The sequence below is a fragment of the Drosophila erecta genome, unplaced genomic scaffold (assembly GCF_003286155.1).
Source record: "Drosophila erecta strain 14021-0224.00,06,07 unplaced genomic scaffold, DereRS2 tig00000055-arrow-pilon, whole genome shotgun sequence".
NCBI lineage: Eukaryota > Metazoa > Arthropoda > Insecta > Diptera > Drosophilidae > Drosophila > Drosophila erecta.
The window spans coordinates 11374838-11388994 of NW_020825200.1; the positions used below are offsets into that span (position 1 = coordinate 11374838).

Below are 14157 nucleotides of genomic sequence, written 5' to 3' on the forward strand. Positions count from 1 at the left end.
AATGCGGTTTTTGATTTATGGCCACCGGCACGGCACTGTTACCCACTTCCCCGAGCGCAGACAGCGTGGAGCAGGTGGAGTTCGCGGAGATCACTCAATCCCATTGCAATGGAACCTACATTCCGCGGCCGCGAAAGAGAGATGCCGCATCAGCGCCACCAGCGGCGTGTCTCTGGCTCCGCCCACCACTGCGGATCGCTCGCATTGGCCAGGAGCCACCAACCACGAGCCACTCGCCACTCGCCATGGCCTCTGCGCAGGGAAACCGGAATTCGGACGGGGTGTCTGTGTCTGTGTGGGAGTGGGAGTACGGGAACATATGGAGAAATCGGTAAACAAATCTCGGCTGCGCTCGAGGAAACGATCTCCGACTGAGCGGCATGCTTGTGTGTAAACAAGCGATCTGTACGGCAAGGTATCCCATCTGTGTGTGGCCACAGTGGGATCAGGTCTATGGGAAGTGGTCTAAGTGAGTTTTAGGGAACTAATTACTGGTGGATTGGAAGAATTTTGGCCAAAATTCCAATCTTTTGTGACAATAGAGCCTAATACCATAGCTTCAGATCGAATCGCCTCTGATATCCCACCTTCCAAACGGAGTTCTTGAGATGGGAATAATGCACAATGGATAAAACACCCTGAGTATATCGAATATATGTACAGGCATTATTTGAGCCCTTACCCTTGTACTGCTCATTGGTGGCATCATGGAAGCGAGAGCATATCCTGCGCATCTCGCACTGCTTGCCCCACTGTGAGCACCAGGAACACACAATCTCAGCCAGATTAACCCCACTGCCAGCAGACTGTTCCGCGTTGGCTGGGCACCGATCGACCGGCAATCGATGGCTGGTTGAGCGTGCTCCCTGGCCGGTTCCGATCAGTTCTGAGTGGGATGTCTTGCACGCCGGTTGATCGGAGGTGAACAAGAACTGAGCAAGTTTCGCGATCGTTTTATCGGTGCCCAGCGACGGTGTTTTGGACATGATAGTGGGCCTAGCTGACTTGACGACCGTTAAAGTGTGAAATCAGATTCGTGTCCTGAGTCCGAGATTCGTAGATAGAACCATACAATCCACATATCCGAGCAATGTTACTACACGAGAGTGCCGCCAGCATGGAACAGAGTATGCCCGAGAACCTCAGCACTCACATGTACGGCGAGTGTGAAGTGAACCCAACGTTGGCACAGTCTCCCGATCCAGTGGACGACGATCATGACCTGCCCACCAAAGAATCCTGTGCCCCCACTACTATAGTCAGGTCGTCGCCGACCACAGCCACAAGCGCCACCAAAGTCAAGCTGAGCTTCAGTGTGGATCGGCTGCTGGGCTCGGAGCCCGACGAATCCCACAGAAGGAGCTCGTCCTCGCCCTCGACCAAGTCCTGCTGCGATGGCGGCATCCTCGCCTGCTGCTCCTTCCCACACTGCTTCAGCCAGGCGAATGCCGAACCCCGTAGGTTTGGACATGCTGCGCTTCCTCCGACCTTCACACCCAGTTCATCGCACCCGTACCCCTATATGGGTCTGGATAAGCTGTTCCCCAACCCGTTCATGGATTACAAATCAGTGCTCAGACCGACGCCGATTCGGGCAGCGGAACACGGTAAGGATGGGGTAACCCAAATGCGAATATCCTTCGTTGCGACCAAGATATACAGAAGATGCAGAAAAGGTGCAGAAAATAATATTTAATATTCAAAATGAACATGGTGCACAGTGCATTCAACCTTAACGTACTGATCCGTATTCAACTGGAAGTTAAGCTAATGAGATCTGAACTTGGTTAAATCAAGAATTAGATATATAGGTACTTAAGCGTATTCGCAAGATACATAGATACATTTCACATTGAAAGGAATCAGCTCCTTAGAAAAAGCAATTGTAACATCAAATTAGCAATTAGTTCGCCTCGAGCCTCTGCTGGTTCCACCAACCTAAATAATAATTTCAAAATATTTTATCGCCATGATAGCATTCTAGATAAGATGTCTCATCTGCATTATTTCCACCTCCATGTGCACTTCCAGCGCCAATAAAACTGATCAAAGCTAATCAGATATTGCGATTTGTCAATCATTCTGCATTTTCTCGGAAATATGCAGGATCTCAGGGAACGATCAAAGAGTTGATGAGGAAGCTTCGCCGTTTGCCCATCAAAATTCCGAAGCTGTTTCGCTGTTTTTTTTAATTATGGACTAGAATTATTAGCCATGTTGGAATTACAGAGAAAAGCGAGAAATGAAATTTTCGCTCAATTCGCTGAGCATTCCTGGAAACACAGAGAGGGAAAACCCAAGGCACAGCCCCAATAAATATCTCGTTTTTATTTGAATTATTAGTTTGATCTGCAGCCACATTGTGCAATATTCCTGCGGCCAACTGTTCCGCGCCTTTGGCTCTTGACGAAAACAATCCGATTGTTGAAATAGACAACAAAATAGTCCGGATTGTTTTGGGTATTTGCCTTACTTCCTGCTGTTTTTGTATATCTGGGGACGAAGACTTCTTATAACCCTGCAGGCTGGGAGCGCACTTTGATCTTGTTTATGTGAAAATGGAAATAGTGAGGAACATAATCGGTAAATGTTTCGGTTTTCGAATAGAAATTGTTCATTGTTTAACAAGCTGCTTGAGTTTTATACATATCGCCAGTATTGTACACAATTCTTATCAAGTGGGTGCTAACAATGCGAGGGCCTTAAACGATTCTCCTCAATGGATAAATTGGTTGGGAAATGTTTGAGTTACTAATTTATTTCCAAATAAATGACCACGAAATATGTAGACCTATATTAAAATGATGTTTAAATGGTACTAGCACATTAACATGATAGTTTGAATTTTTGAAGCTTATTAAAGTGAGGTCCTTGCAGATGAAAAGTAACAAGGTAACACTATTCAACGCTCGAATGAAACGAATTCAATAGTGATAGCCCTTTAAATTTCGAAAAATCCAGCACAAGGCTAAATTACGTAGCAAAATTAGCGCCAAACTTAAATAAATTACACTTCCCACATTGATGGAACATTAATGAAAATTATCATCAGTGCTAAGCGGTTTTCAAACACATTTGCTTAGCCCAAAATGGGCGGAGCAATTAGCAAGGCGAATAAATTCGACGTAGCTCAATCAACAAAAGATCGCTAAAAAGAACAGACAGCCTTTGAGAGGCTTCATCAATCCTGTTGCCACGGCAAATAGATGAAATGCAAAAGACCAAAGTGGAAAATTAAGAACAATTTATGAACAAATTACGAGTCAGTCTTTAAAAATAAACTTCAAGCTCACACGGATCGCGGAAAAAGTTTGTGGAGAGCAGTTTGTTTATTTGCTTGGGCAATTGGCCCGTCATTCATGGGCAGATACAGATAGCTATCCATCTAATAGCCCTGCCTAATGAATTGTTCCGCTGGCGAGGAGATTGGGAAACGGATGGGGCACGACTTCGACAGGTGGAGGCAACTTTGGCCCGGCCAGAGACGCGCATCTCTGATAGATTGGGCGCCACGGGTCCAACTACTGCGGCTCAACCGACTCCATTGAGGCTCGGCTGCCGTTTAGGCCAACGACGGGCAACGGCTGACCGATGGATCCCAATGATGAGTCCCAATGCCTGGCATGGATGACTGTACGGGTGAAGCTATGCGGTGTTCTTGGGGGCCGAGCCAAAGGCCAAGTATTTACACAACCACCCACTGTGGTGGCCTTTCCAGGAGGAGGCTACCCTGTGGCTGCCCGCCGTGTCCAACCTGCCGGCCCCTGCGGAATTATTCCGTGATGGATTGATTGCATCGCATCGCACATCATAAAATCATGGAGCAGCCAGATATCTGCGGCTCCTCCGCCGACTATTTGTTGCTGTTTGCCTGTCCCGCCTGGCGATGAGTAGTTTGTTGATTGTTGTTGCTCTTCTGGCTGCCGATCGATCCATCCATCGATCCATCGCTCCATCGATCGACCATTGTCTGATATGGAAATGGAAATGTCTGAACAATAATCCGGCGCCGTGCGTCTAATTAATTAGCAATTTATATGTTAATCCAACTGTTAGATGCACTTTCAAAGCGCTCGCAGATCCCTGATTAATGATGGCCCTCAGACGATTTCTTTTGGAACTTTGAAGACTCATTCTCAAGTTCCCAACAGCAGGGGAGGGCAGCCTGTGGCATTAATAATTACCACGCACTGAACGGGACTGATGTATGTAGATACCACAGCTATCGGATTAACCTTTGATGTATAAAAAACTACAAAGAATTGAGTGGAAATTGACGACAACCACAATTCGCTAAAATATATTTCAGGGATAAACAATTGAAAGAAGAACCGTGATTGATTAAGATAAGATATACTTTTGATTGTGTTGGCTGTGTTGCTAGATAAAAGAGTTTTGTATTTACATAGATAGTTAGTTAACTAAAAGTCAGATATTCGGATGTTCGGAAGTAGTAACATACATTTATTATCTCAATTGTTTTTTAAATGGATTCAGTTTGTATTGCGGAAAAGGTCATTCAAATAAACAAGTACTCCGCTGGTCGAGCCGGTAGTCCAACATTTCGGCGCACATGGCCCACTGGGAGTGCTTTGTTTTACCCAAAAGATCATTCGCAGTTTACCCAAAGTAAGTGTGGAATGTACCGGGCTAATAAATCGATGCAACTTAAATATGGCTGCGAAATTTACGATTTGCAAAAACACATCCTGCTGAAGATGCATCTGCAACCCAGGCCCTTGAGTGATTTAGGACGGCATCCAAAAATGATTACAACTCATTAATATATTTACGGGGCCGCAGGATTGGGGCACACCATATTTATAAAGGTATCTGAACGGGAAAGCCGGCAATTAATGATCTAATGAAGGTGTTGAAAATCCGGGAAAACTCATTATAACAAACCCCCGATGGTTGACACAGACCAAATGCCAAAACGGCCAATTAAGGCGTTATTAGCCCCTGCAGATGTGCAGAGATTCCATTGGCGTTCCCGATGCAGATGCAGATGCAGATGCACATGCACACAGATGGAGATACAAATGTATCTACAAGTGCAGCAGCGCATTTCCGTTGCAGTGTAAATACACACGATCGACTAGTGTGTTGCTTAAGTAAATAAAACGCTCGATCTCGAAAACAATTAGGCGCATGCCGCGAGCACACAAACAAATCGAATTCCACCTAGCACAACGTTAGAAAAGGCAATAAAAAATGCTAAATGCAAGTTGGCCCCAAAGAGGAATGGGTTTCAGTTTGAAATCAAATAAAATTATATTCGAAAGTGAAGGATAGCAATTAAAATTGTGGTGGGTTCGACGAGGCTTTTACGCCAAACTGCTCCTCGTTTTGTTTGTTACCAGTTATGATGGTCATCATAAGTGGTTAATAATGGTTATAATTAGTCAATTATTAATCATATCTTAATAGCATTCCTAATCAAGTTTAGTGCCATTATCGCGATCTAAGGATTCAGAAAACCTTTTTCATAGCATACTTTTCAACGTTTGCGTTAGTGAGTTAAATTGTGAAAGGATTGTAAAATCAGGTCCAAAACAGAATCTAGTACAATAGGGATATAAATGGGAAGGGGTTCTTTTCTGGGTGCAAATATTCTTGGATATTTAAGAAACATTTATGGGAAGTAAAGCACTCTGGTTCGACCTCAACCTCGTGTGCCCCATGTCGTGTTCGATTACCCCAAATAATTTTCGCTCTCTGGAGGTAATTGTTGTTGTTTAGATTCGCGCTGGAAGTAAACAAATTTGGTTGCCCCCAGCCACAAAACGCTTCAATGATAATTTCCAATTAAGTGAAAATTTTATTATAAACAAGCCCATTTAAAAAATGTTCAACGTGCATTTTATTGATCAAAATAATTTACTCAAACAACAAAAAGTTGAATTTCATATTTTCTCTGGCGAAATAATTTTCATTTCTTTGGACTGCGATAAATGTATTATTTCCTGCGGATACAATGTGCAACTACCAAAGGAGGATGTTGTCCATAAGTAATGGTAGTGTTCCTATAAAAATAAATAACCGAATGAGTGCGTAAAAAACGCACCGGATTCGGTATACCAACAAAATAAGAGTTATTACTAATTAAGGAAGTATGAATCTCCCAGTTGACTTAAAAACAATATATCCCCGAATTCAATCCTCGAACAGCGGCACCCACTTACCCCACGCTGGCCACGAATGCGCTCCTCCGCTTCCATCAACATCAGAAGCAGCATCAGCAGCAGCAGCATCAGCATCATCAGCACCATCCCAAACACCTCCATCAGCAGCAGAAGCCCCCGCCACACAACCCGACGACAGCCTCGGCGCTACTGGCGCCCCTCCACGGCCTCACGAGCCTCCAGCTGACGCAGCAGCAGCGATTTCTGGGCAAGACGCCGCAGCAGCTCCTGGACATAGCCCCCACCTCGCCCGCCGCCGCCACATCCCAGAACGGTGCACATGGACATGATGGTGGCAGTGGCCAGGCCAACGCCTCGGCCGGCAATGGGAAGCGCAAGCGATCCTGGTCTCGCGCCGTCTTCACGAATCTGCAGCGCAAGGGCCTGGAGATTCAGTTCCAGCAGCAGAAGTACATCACCAAGCCAGATCGCCGCAAGCTGGCGGCACGACTGAATCTCACCGACGCCCAGGTTAGTTACAAAAAGAGTATATTGTATAGTTAAGTAATGCATAATATTGTTAGCGGATAAGCATAGATTACTACAACCGATATCTGCTAACTTTTACTGCCCGATTAGGTCAAGGTGTGGTTCCAAAACCGTCGCATGAAGTGGCGGCACACTCGGGAGAATCTGAAGAGCGGCCAGGAGAAGCAGCCCGGTGCAGTACCCGGATCCGGCGGCGTCTTCAAGGCCTCCACGGCATCCGGAGAGAGTACGCCTCTGGAGCCACTGGACTACAGTTCCGACAGCTGCTCCAGCGTGGACTTGAGCGAGCAGGCGGACGACGATGACAACATTGAAATCAATGTGGTCGAGTAGAGCTGCTTTGTACATAGCTTCGTTGACTCGTGTAAAATGTCATGTAATGTATTTATTCGTTCATTGCTAGTTGTAATGTAAAGTAGATAGATACTGCACAAAGTGAATTTAAATTATTTCAAGCTGTAAGATAATCCAACGTTTATGTGTAAACTATTTATATTAAATTCCGTAGTAAATGAATTAATGTACTGTTCACTATTCCATGGACTAAAATTATATCAATACGGAGTGAATGGCCAGGTCAAATACGACTGGAGTCAGTTGGTCAAGCGCGGGGGTGGGAGGGGTATAAGCCAGTACTCCCGATGGAGGGGTCAAGGGGCGGAGGGAGCTTTAATTAGAAAAACAGTGAGTCAAATTGTTGGTGCACGACATTGAATTCTTATCATTGCCGATCTCTTTGGGTGAGTTCGTTCATTCTTTCAGTTGCCATAACGCCCAGCTGAAATTGAGGTAAATTACCGAAAATAATAACGATTTTTAGCTGAATTCACAGATTTATATAATTAAGCACTATTAAAGTATATTACGAAATGCAGTATAAACAAGAAAGGTATTTTATGAATACTTATTACTTGCACATTAGCTGATAGCTTACATTATGGTACAAGGAAACAGATGAAGGGTATTCAAGGGTATTCAATCTTCGGTGCATGGCAGAAAGAATTTCCACTCAGTTGAAGCAAAGATCAGGTTCATTTTTCAAATCCAAAGAAGAAACCAAATGGAATACTGAACCTGAACCCGAACCATATTAAATCAACTGAAATCCGGAAGAGAGGTTAAACTAATACAGATAGTAAAATACTTTCCTTGGACAGCTGTAGTTTTATTAGCAAGTCTGATTTGTAAATTTCTCCCTTTTATTATTGCTAATTGCCTTGCCATTTTATTTGTGGTTCAAACTAAACACTTAGTCACTGTTTATGTCGCTCCGCAAGCTCAGCTTTTAGAGCTTTGAAATTGGCCAGCTTGCTGGAATGGCTGTATAAGCTCGGCTTAAAAAGTTTTCTTTGCAAAAGCTGCTTCATAATTTGGATCAGTTTTTGGTATAAATAGGAAGCTGTTTTAGAATTTTCAGCTCATTTCAAGTTTTTCTTTTCTGCCGTTTGTGTGTGTTTTTGATCGGTAGGTGTAAAATGATTAGGCAATTATTTTTCTTAGCAATCCTAAGAGTTTTAAAAATTCCGTTGTTTTTGTGAGAAAGTTGTTCGGTTTTAAAAATTTAAAGGATTTATTATTTTCCTTTTATACGGGTTTGAAGTGCCTCAGCTTATTTTAGAATACAGATTCTAGCATGATATTAAACGATGTATAATGACATAGCTGTATTCGGTATGAATACGAATTTCAAGCTTCAGCAGCTCTATCCCAGCAACTTGATAATAATAATATTATTACAAAGCCATTACAAATTTTGGCTAATTGAGGCCTACGGCCATAGCTCTGCGTAATGACATTAAACAACTATGTGTTGAGATTTTATCTAAACAAATCCAGCAACCGGTTGGACAAAGGCCCATGAACATACAGACAAAAGCCACAGAAAGGGAAAATAAAGAAGCAAAGAAGCGAGATATGGACACCAACATGTCCAATATTGAACTTTAGCATATTGCAAGACAAATGAAGACTTGGCTTACGGGCCGGTCTTGCCAAGGTCTTTTGGCATCCATGGCGACCAAAGTGGAGGAGGCCGACGATCAATCAGATCGGTACTTCGTACTTCACAAGCCTCCAATCCACCTTGAACCTGAAGTCGATTTGAGGAAGTACTTAGGTGTCGTTAATTGTGTGCTTTTCTCGAAGTGTCACATTCATTTCTATGCGATCTTTATCGCGCGGTAATGACAGTACAGAAAAGAGTCACACTTCTATGGAAATGTACTGCAAACTGGTTTGGTTTTATATAGTTTTCGTTTGCGTCTGAAAAACCAGTTTGATGATTTTTTAAAAATTGGTTTAATCAACATGCATCTTGGCCAATTTCAATATTGAACAAAGCTTTTGTCTGCCATTTTGTCTTAATTCTGCGAATCTGAAGATTTACGAGCCGAGCGTGATTAAAATGTTAAGCTTATTTCGGGTCGTTCCCTAAGCAATTAAATGTTTTGATTGAAATGTTTCCGTGATTCTAAACTCCGCTGGGGATTCCAAAACCAAAAGTACCTGCTTTCCAGCCAACATTGCAGCCTAAGCCTAAATCTCGCAGAATCACAGACTGTCGGCAGTCAAGGCTGCATAGATATACCGATTATGGGACAACTCGGACTGAACGAACTGCATAATAAATGTCGGCGTTGACAAACTTCAAAAATTGGATATGGTTTTCAGTATATTTGTGTCGGCCCACGTAAAAACAACTTTAGCAAAGTCAAACTGGCCAAGGCCCACGATAAAAGTCTCACTTGAGTGGAAATGTTAATTAATTAATTTATGAAAAACTAGTTAACGCAATTAAACAGCATGCACGATTCAAAAAAGGTTGAACAATGACCGGCAGTAAATATATTTTAATAAGTAATTGTATTTAACTTGAATGCACTAGAAACTGAAAGTAGAAACAATAGCTACTGCCTAAGTAGTTGTGCAATGTAAACTTGTTCTGCTTAACCTTATTTGGGTATTAAAAAATTAGAAATGAGTTCTTAGTTTTATTCTGTGGCAATATTCAAATATTTTAAAATTGTAGTTTACGAAATCCAAGCTTACTTAATTTCCTCAATTTCGTTTTCGTGTTATCAAGCAAGGTTGTTATCAAGGTAAAAACTCCACAGTGATGTATAATAATAAGATACCGACTAAAGCGATGTTTCCAAACTATATAAAACAGACTGTTGATTAATATAGCGTTGTCAATTTTTCCCTAACCAGATATGTTCCGTTTGCTGATTCTTGCGGCCTGCCTGACCGTCAGTGTCCACGCCTACGCCCAAGGTGCTCCAAAGGTACAAATTTGGCATTGAAACCCGTATGATTTATGTGTTCCATATCGCTAATGCATGTACATTATCCCATCCTCATTATTCCAAAGTCCGCCTGTCCGGACCTGACGCCCCAGCACGGAGCCAAGACGCAGGCGATCAAGCCTCCGTACAGCATCTCCGGACTCTCCCACGTGCGCTCTGGTCAGAAGCTGACCCTTTCGCTGGGCGGCGATGAGTTCATTGGCTTCATGATCCAGGCACGCGATGGCCAGAACCGCGTCGTCGGCCAGTTCCAGCTGGTGGACTCCGCGCACTCGCAGACCCTGGACTGCTCCGCCAAGGACGATACCATCACCCATCTGAATGCCCAAAAGGGCAAGCCGCTTACCGGGATCACCTTCGATTGGATCCCGCCAGCGGGCTACAAGGGCAACGTCAAGTTCATGGCCACCGTAGTGCAGACCGGATTTGTCTACTGGGTGGGTCGCGTCACGAAGGACGTCGATGTGGAGTAGGCAGATTCGCAATGCTTGTGATAGAGTTTTCATGATTAGTTCAAAATCGTATTAGCGTTAATGTTCCGATTAGCTTTGGAGCGTAGTATTTTTGAAAATAAAGTCAAAAAGTCAAATAAAGTTTTGAAAATAAAAGTTCGTTGATGAAAAGGAAGTTATTTGAATTATGTGTGGCATCGCTGGGATTTGAAAATGAATATTGGAGTGCTTCAGAATCGGATTTTAAAAGATATACATCATATTATTGTCTGATGTTAAGCGTTGTTAAGTGCCTTAAATATTAGAAATGAATTCATTCAATGGCAGCAAGAAATATTTTTATATTTTTTATGAACAAATTCAAAAATTTAAAAATTTTTGTTCCAAATAACGGACATGTTTTCAAAACCGATAACGATAATTACTTGAGTGTCGTGTAGCCCAGCTTTCAGTTGGTCTGCTAGGTCAGCTGTTTATCGCCGCAACTAATCAGCTGTTTGTTTTTGCTTGTTTTATAAGTTAAAAAAACTTTATTTCCTGCCTCAGCTTTGAAAATTAAGCAAATTTGGTATGATAAGAAGCCTTCTACGCAGCTTCGAGACGGCGCTCAAGCTGCATGTACGCTCAAATACAGCTCCATTGCACTGCAGCAGGAGGCTGCTCTTCTCGCAGTATGAAAACCGCGCCAGTCCGAGCAACTCCACACTGACCACCAGTGGCACTTTAGGAAGCAGCGAGGCGGACAACGATTATGTGCCTTATCGGCAGGACCATGAGACGGGCACCAAGGCCCGGGTGCTTGTCGAAGCTCTGCGGGAACGCTTTCGCTTCACGGACGCTGAGCTCCAGAGGATAATGAGCGATGAGCTCGTGCACCGCTGCTACCGCGGAAGATCGCTGGCTCTGATCATGGACACACTGCAACTAGAGGGCGTCAGCAGGCGCAGCTTCGTGGAGTATCCATGGCTACTGTCCCTGGACAACAGTGAGCTCATTTGCCGTAAATTCCGTTTGCGAATGAATTTCCAATATTTTGTTTATCAATACAGAACGCTTGCAGCTAAAGCTGCAGTTAATCAAATCAATGGAGTATAAGGACATCAATCATTTTGTGCCCTTCCTGCGCCTCACTGTACCACGCCTTCGCAAACTGGTAGGTGCACTAAACTCTGAGAGGGACGCGATGCCACAGCGAAATAGGGTCTACTACATCAGCGAAAAGCTGCAGGTCGGTCCCGATATTGTGAGCAAATATCTATCGAAGAGGCTGTTTATCCTGGAAATGCCGTACGAGATGCTCGAAAAGAACCTGCAGCACATGATCGACTACGATGTGTCACCAATAAACGTACTCAAGGATCTCTGGGCCTTTCGCTACACACCAAAGTCTGTTCAGTTGCGTTTGGAGCGCGCCAAGCGGGCGAAAAAGGACAAGATCATGCCGTGGATGGTGCGCTGCCCGGAGCCAATACTGCAGCGCTCCTTGAAGCTTACACTTGATGAGCTGAAGGTTTTGGGGGAGTTATCCTCCGTGGTGGAATACTTAGCGCATCGTCTGGGATTCAGCGCTAGTGAAGCTAAGGCAATCATGGACAAGCATCCGCAGGTGCACACCGTGCGAGTGACCAAGGTAAGAGACAATGGGTTAACACAAAAGAAAAAAAAAACAATAGCTCTGAAATGTCTGTTTTAGATCAAAGAGGTTCTAGACTACTTACTCGATGAGGCCCAGTTTACAAGATTTGAGATCGCCCAAGTTCCTCGAATTCTGTGCCATAGCCTGAGAACCACAAAGGCGCGCATGGAAGAACTAAAATCGCACGGTTGTCGACCCTCCTCGCTCGTAATTCTTTGTCGCAGCCGGCGGGAGTACGCCAAGTTTTTGCAGCACTGGATAAGCCAAGAAAGAAATCCGCAAAGTATATCAGAAGGATGATCTTGAATGAACTGATCCCATCACTGTCAAAGTATATAAAGGTTTTTTTAGTTTGGCATAAAATTGAACAAGAATAAAAACAATATTGCAAAAACCTCAGGAAAAAGAGTTAAAAGTAATCAAAATTCAGGTCCCGCCATGTCCCACGGGCAATTTCCGCTACTTTGGCATTATCCGCCTGGGCTTGGGTCAGATCATTGAGGACATAGTCCCGACATGTCAGGATCTGCCAAAGATGGCTTTGTTTTCAGCCAAGACTCCCAATGTCCCGCCAAAGATCCTGACATGTCGAGTTATGTCCCGCCATGTCCTGGCAGATCCCGCCACGTCCCGAAATGTCCAGCCATGTGCGGCCATGTCTCGCCATGTCCCGCCATATCCCGCCATGTCCAGCCATGTCCTGCTAAAGATCACGCCATGTCCCGCCAATGATCACACCATTAAGCGCCATGTCCCGTCATATCCCGCCAAAGATCCCGCCAAGTACCGCCATGTCCCGCCATGGCCCGCCAAAGATCACAGATTTGGATTGCAGTGGCTTTACCTCCAAATGAAGAAGTCGTACGCCTCAGATAGCTTGTATAGTTTAAAGTTCGTTCATATCTAATTTCAGAACAGACTACATTTCAAACTTTGTTAATTAGAAAATTCCAGCAAACTAGACTAATACTTAGCGAATAAAGGGTTTTTTAATAACTTGAAATAACTTGATTGCTTTGCAAAAATAAAAACACTATATAGAAAGCTTATTTTCCTTTCAGTAAAAAATTGGTTTTCTAAATTTAGTTTAACAGCGTTCATAGTCTATCTCTAGATACGTAAACTATGCATGCAGAAACCATACAATTATTTAGCTTCAAATAGAATATTTCTATCTGAGGTGTATAAAAGACTGGTTCTTTTGGAGGTAAAGCCACTGCAATCCAAAGTATCATCCTAACTGGTCGAGATGTTCATCGAAACCTTCCTCTTGCTATTGGCGCTCAATTCCCTGTCCGCAGGACGAGAAAGCCGACCGGAAGGACGCGTTCTCGGCGGAAAACCCATTGAAATCGAACAGGCACCCTGGCAGGTGTCCTTACACCATAGAGGCAACTTTAAATGTGGTGGCTCCATTTATAGCGAAAACATCATAATTACTGCGGCCCATTGCTTTTTCACTGGAACCGAACGAGTAGATGACCAAGGACATCAAGTTCGCATAGGATCCGCCTTAAAATACTCAAACGGAAGTCTTGTCGAAGTGGACGTTATAAAAATCCATGAAAATTTTAATGTCGTCAACGACATCGCCATTGTGCGGCTAAATAAGCCACTTGTGTTCACAAACAAAGTTCAGCCCATTCCTTTGGCCAAGAAGAATCCTTTTCCTGGATCGATTGCCTTCGTCTCTGGCTGGGGAATCTCTAACTATCCTACGCTTGAACATCCTGAACATCCTGAACATCTTCAAGGACTAAACCTTCCCATTCAAAGCTCTAATAATCCATCGCTGTTATGGGCAGGAAATACTGGAAGGGCGGCTTGTCGTGGGGACTCCGGAGGACCGTTGGTGGCTAACAAACAACTTGTGGGAGTTGTCTCCGGTGGTTCAGAATATTGCGAAAAGAGTTCATACTACTCAAGTGTCCCGTATTTCCATGAATGGATATTAACTGCTATTGCCTCAATTAAGTAACATGTTCAAGTAATGTCAGCGAATCCAAATAAATAAATATTCACATCAGCAACTACAAATGTGTTCAGTCTTCTAGCGTACTACATATATCAAATATTTTGTTATGGGACTA

General features: G+C 43.7%; 4 protein-coding genes across 4 annotated transcripts; all 4 read left to right on the forward strand.

The window, feature by feature from the left end:
* The first annotated feature begins 805 nt into the window (after positions 1–805).
* On the forward strand, positions 806–7190 carry LOC6543513 (homeobox protein H2.0). The gene is made up of 3 exons (XM_001969479.3): positions 806–1607; positions 6172–6656; positions 6765–7190. Exons 1-3 carry the CDS (start codon positions 1091–1093, stop codon positions 7005–7007), a joined length of 1245 nt encoding a protein of 414 aa, XP_001969515.1. The 5' UTR covers positions 806–1090; the 3' UTR covers positions 7008–7190.
* A 901-nt stretch (positions 7191–8091) lies between these two features.
* Positions 8092–10606, forward strand: LOC6543506 (defense protein l(2)34Fc). Its single transcript, XM_001969480.3, has 3 exons — positions 8092–8138; positions 9885–9958; positions 10045–10606. Exons 2-3 carry the CDS (start codon positions 9887–9889, stop codon positions 10450–10452), a joined length of 480 nt encoding a protein of 159 aa, XP_001969516.1. The 5' UTR covers positions 8092–8138; positions 9885–9886; the 3' UTR covers positions 10453–10606.
* A 256-nt stretch (positions 10607–10862) lies between these two features.
* Positions 10863–12473, forward strand: LOC6543535 (transcription termination factor, mitochondrial). Its single transcript, XM_001969481.3, has 3 exons — positions 10863–11416; positions 11481–12061; positions 12125–12473. The coding sequence occupies exons 1-3, from the start codon at positions 11002–11004 to the stop codon at positions 12365–12367; spliced, it is 1239 nt and encodes a 412-aa protein (XP_001969517.1). The 5' UTR covers positions 10863–11001; the 3' UTR covers positions 12368–12473.
* An 816-nt stretch (positions 12474–13289) lies between these two features.
* On the forward strand, positions 13290–14045 carry LOC6543483 (trypsin delta/gamma-like protein CG30031). Its single transcript, XM_001969483.3, has one exon. It carries the CDS (start codon positions 13317–13319, stop codon positions 14043–14045), a length of 729 nt encoding a protein of 242 aa, XP_001969519.1. The 5' UTR covers positions 13290–13316.
* Positions 14046–14157: the final 112 nt, after the last annotated feature.

Bases quoted from the DNA above. Each gene is read 5' to 3' on its own strand.
- LOC6543483 (XM_001969483.3), top strand. From the start codon at position 13,317: ATGTTCATCGAAACCTTCCTCTTGCTATTGGCGCTCAATTCCCTGTCC.
- LOC6543513 (XM_001969479.3), top strand. From the start codon at position 1,091: ATGTTACTACACGAGAGTGCCGCCAGCATGGAACAGAGTATGCCCGAG. The intron at 1,608-6,171 runs GTAAGGATGGGG...ATCCTCGAACAG, and splicing joins GATTCGGGCAGCGGAACACG to CGGCACCCACTTACCCCACG. The intron at 6,657-6,764 runs GTTAGTTACAAA...CTGCCCGATTAG, and splicing joins TGAATCTCACCGACGCCCAG to GTCAAGGTGTGGTTCCAAAA.
- LOC6543506 (XM_001969480.3), top strand. From the start codon at position 9,887: ATGTTCCGTTTGCTGATTCTTGCGGCCTGCCTGACCGTCAGTGTCCAC. The intron at 9,959-10,044 runs GTACAAATTTGG...ATTATTCCAAAG, and splicing joins ACGCCCAAGGTGCTCCAAAG to TCCGCCTGTCCGGACCTGAC.
- LOC6543535 (XM_001969481.3), top strand. From the start codon at position 11,002: ATGATAAGAAGCCTTCTACGCAGCTTCGAGACGGCGCTCAAGCTGCAT. The intron at 11,417-11,480 runs GTGAGCTCATTT...TTATCAATACAG, and splicing joins GCTACTGTCCCTGGACAACA to AACGCTTGCAGCTAAAGCTG. The intron at 12,062-12,124 runs GTAAGAGACAAT...TGTCTGTTTTAG, and splicing joins ACACCGTGCGAGTGACCAAG to ATCAAAGAGGTTCTAGACTA.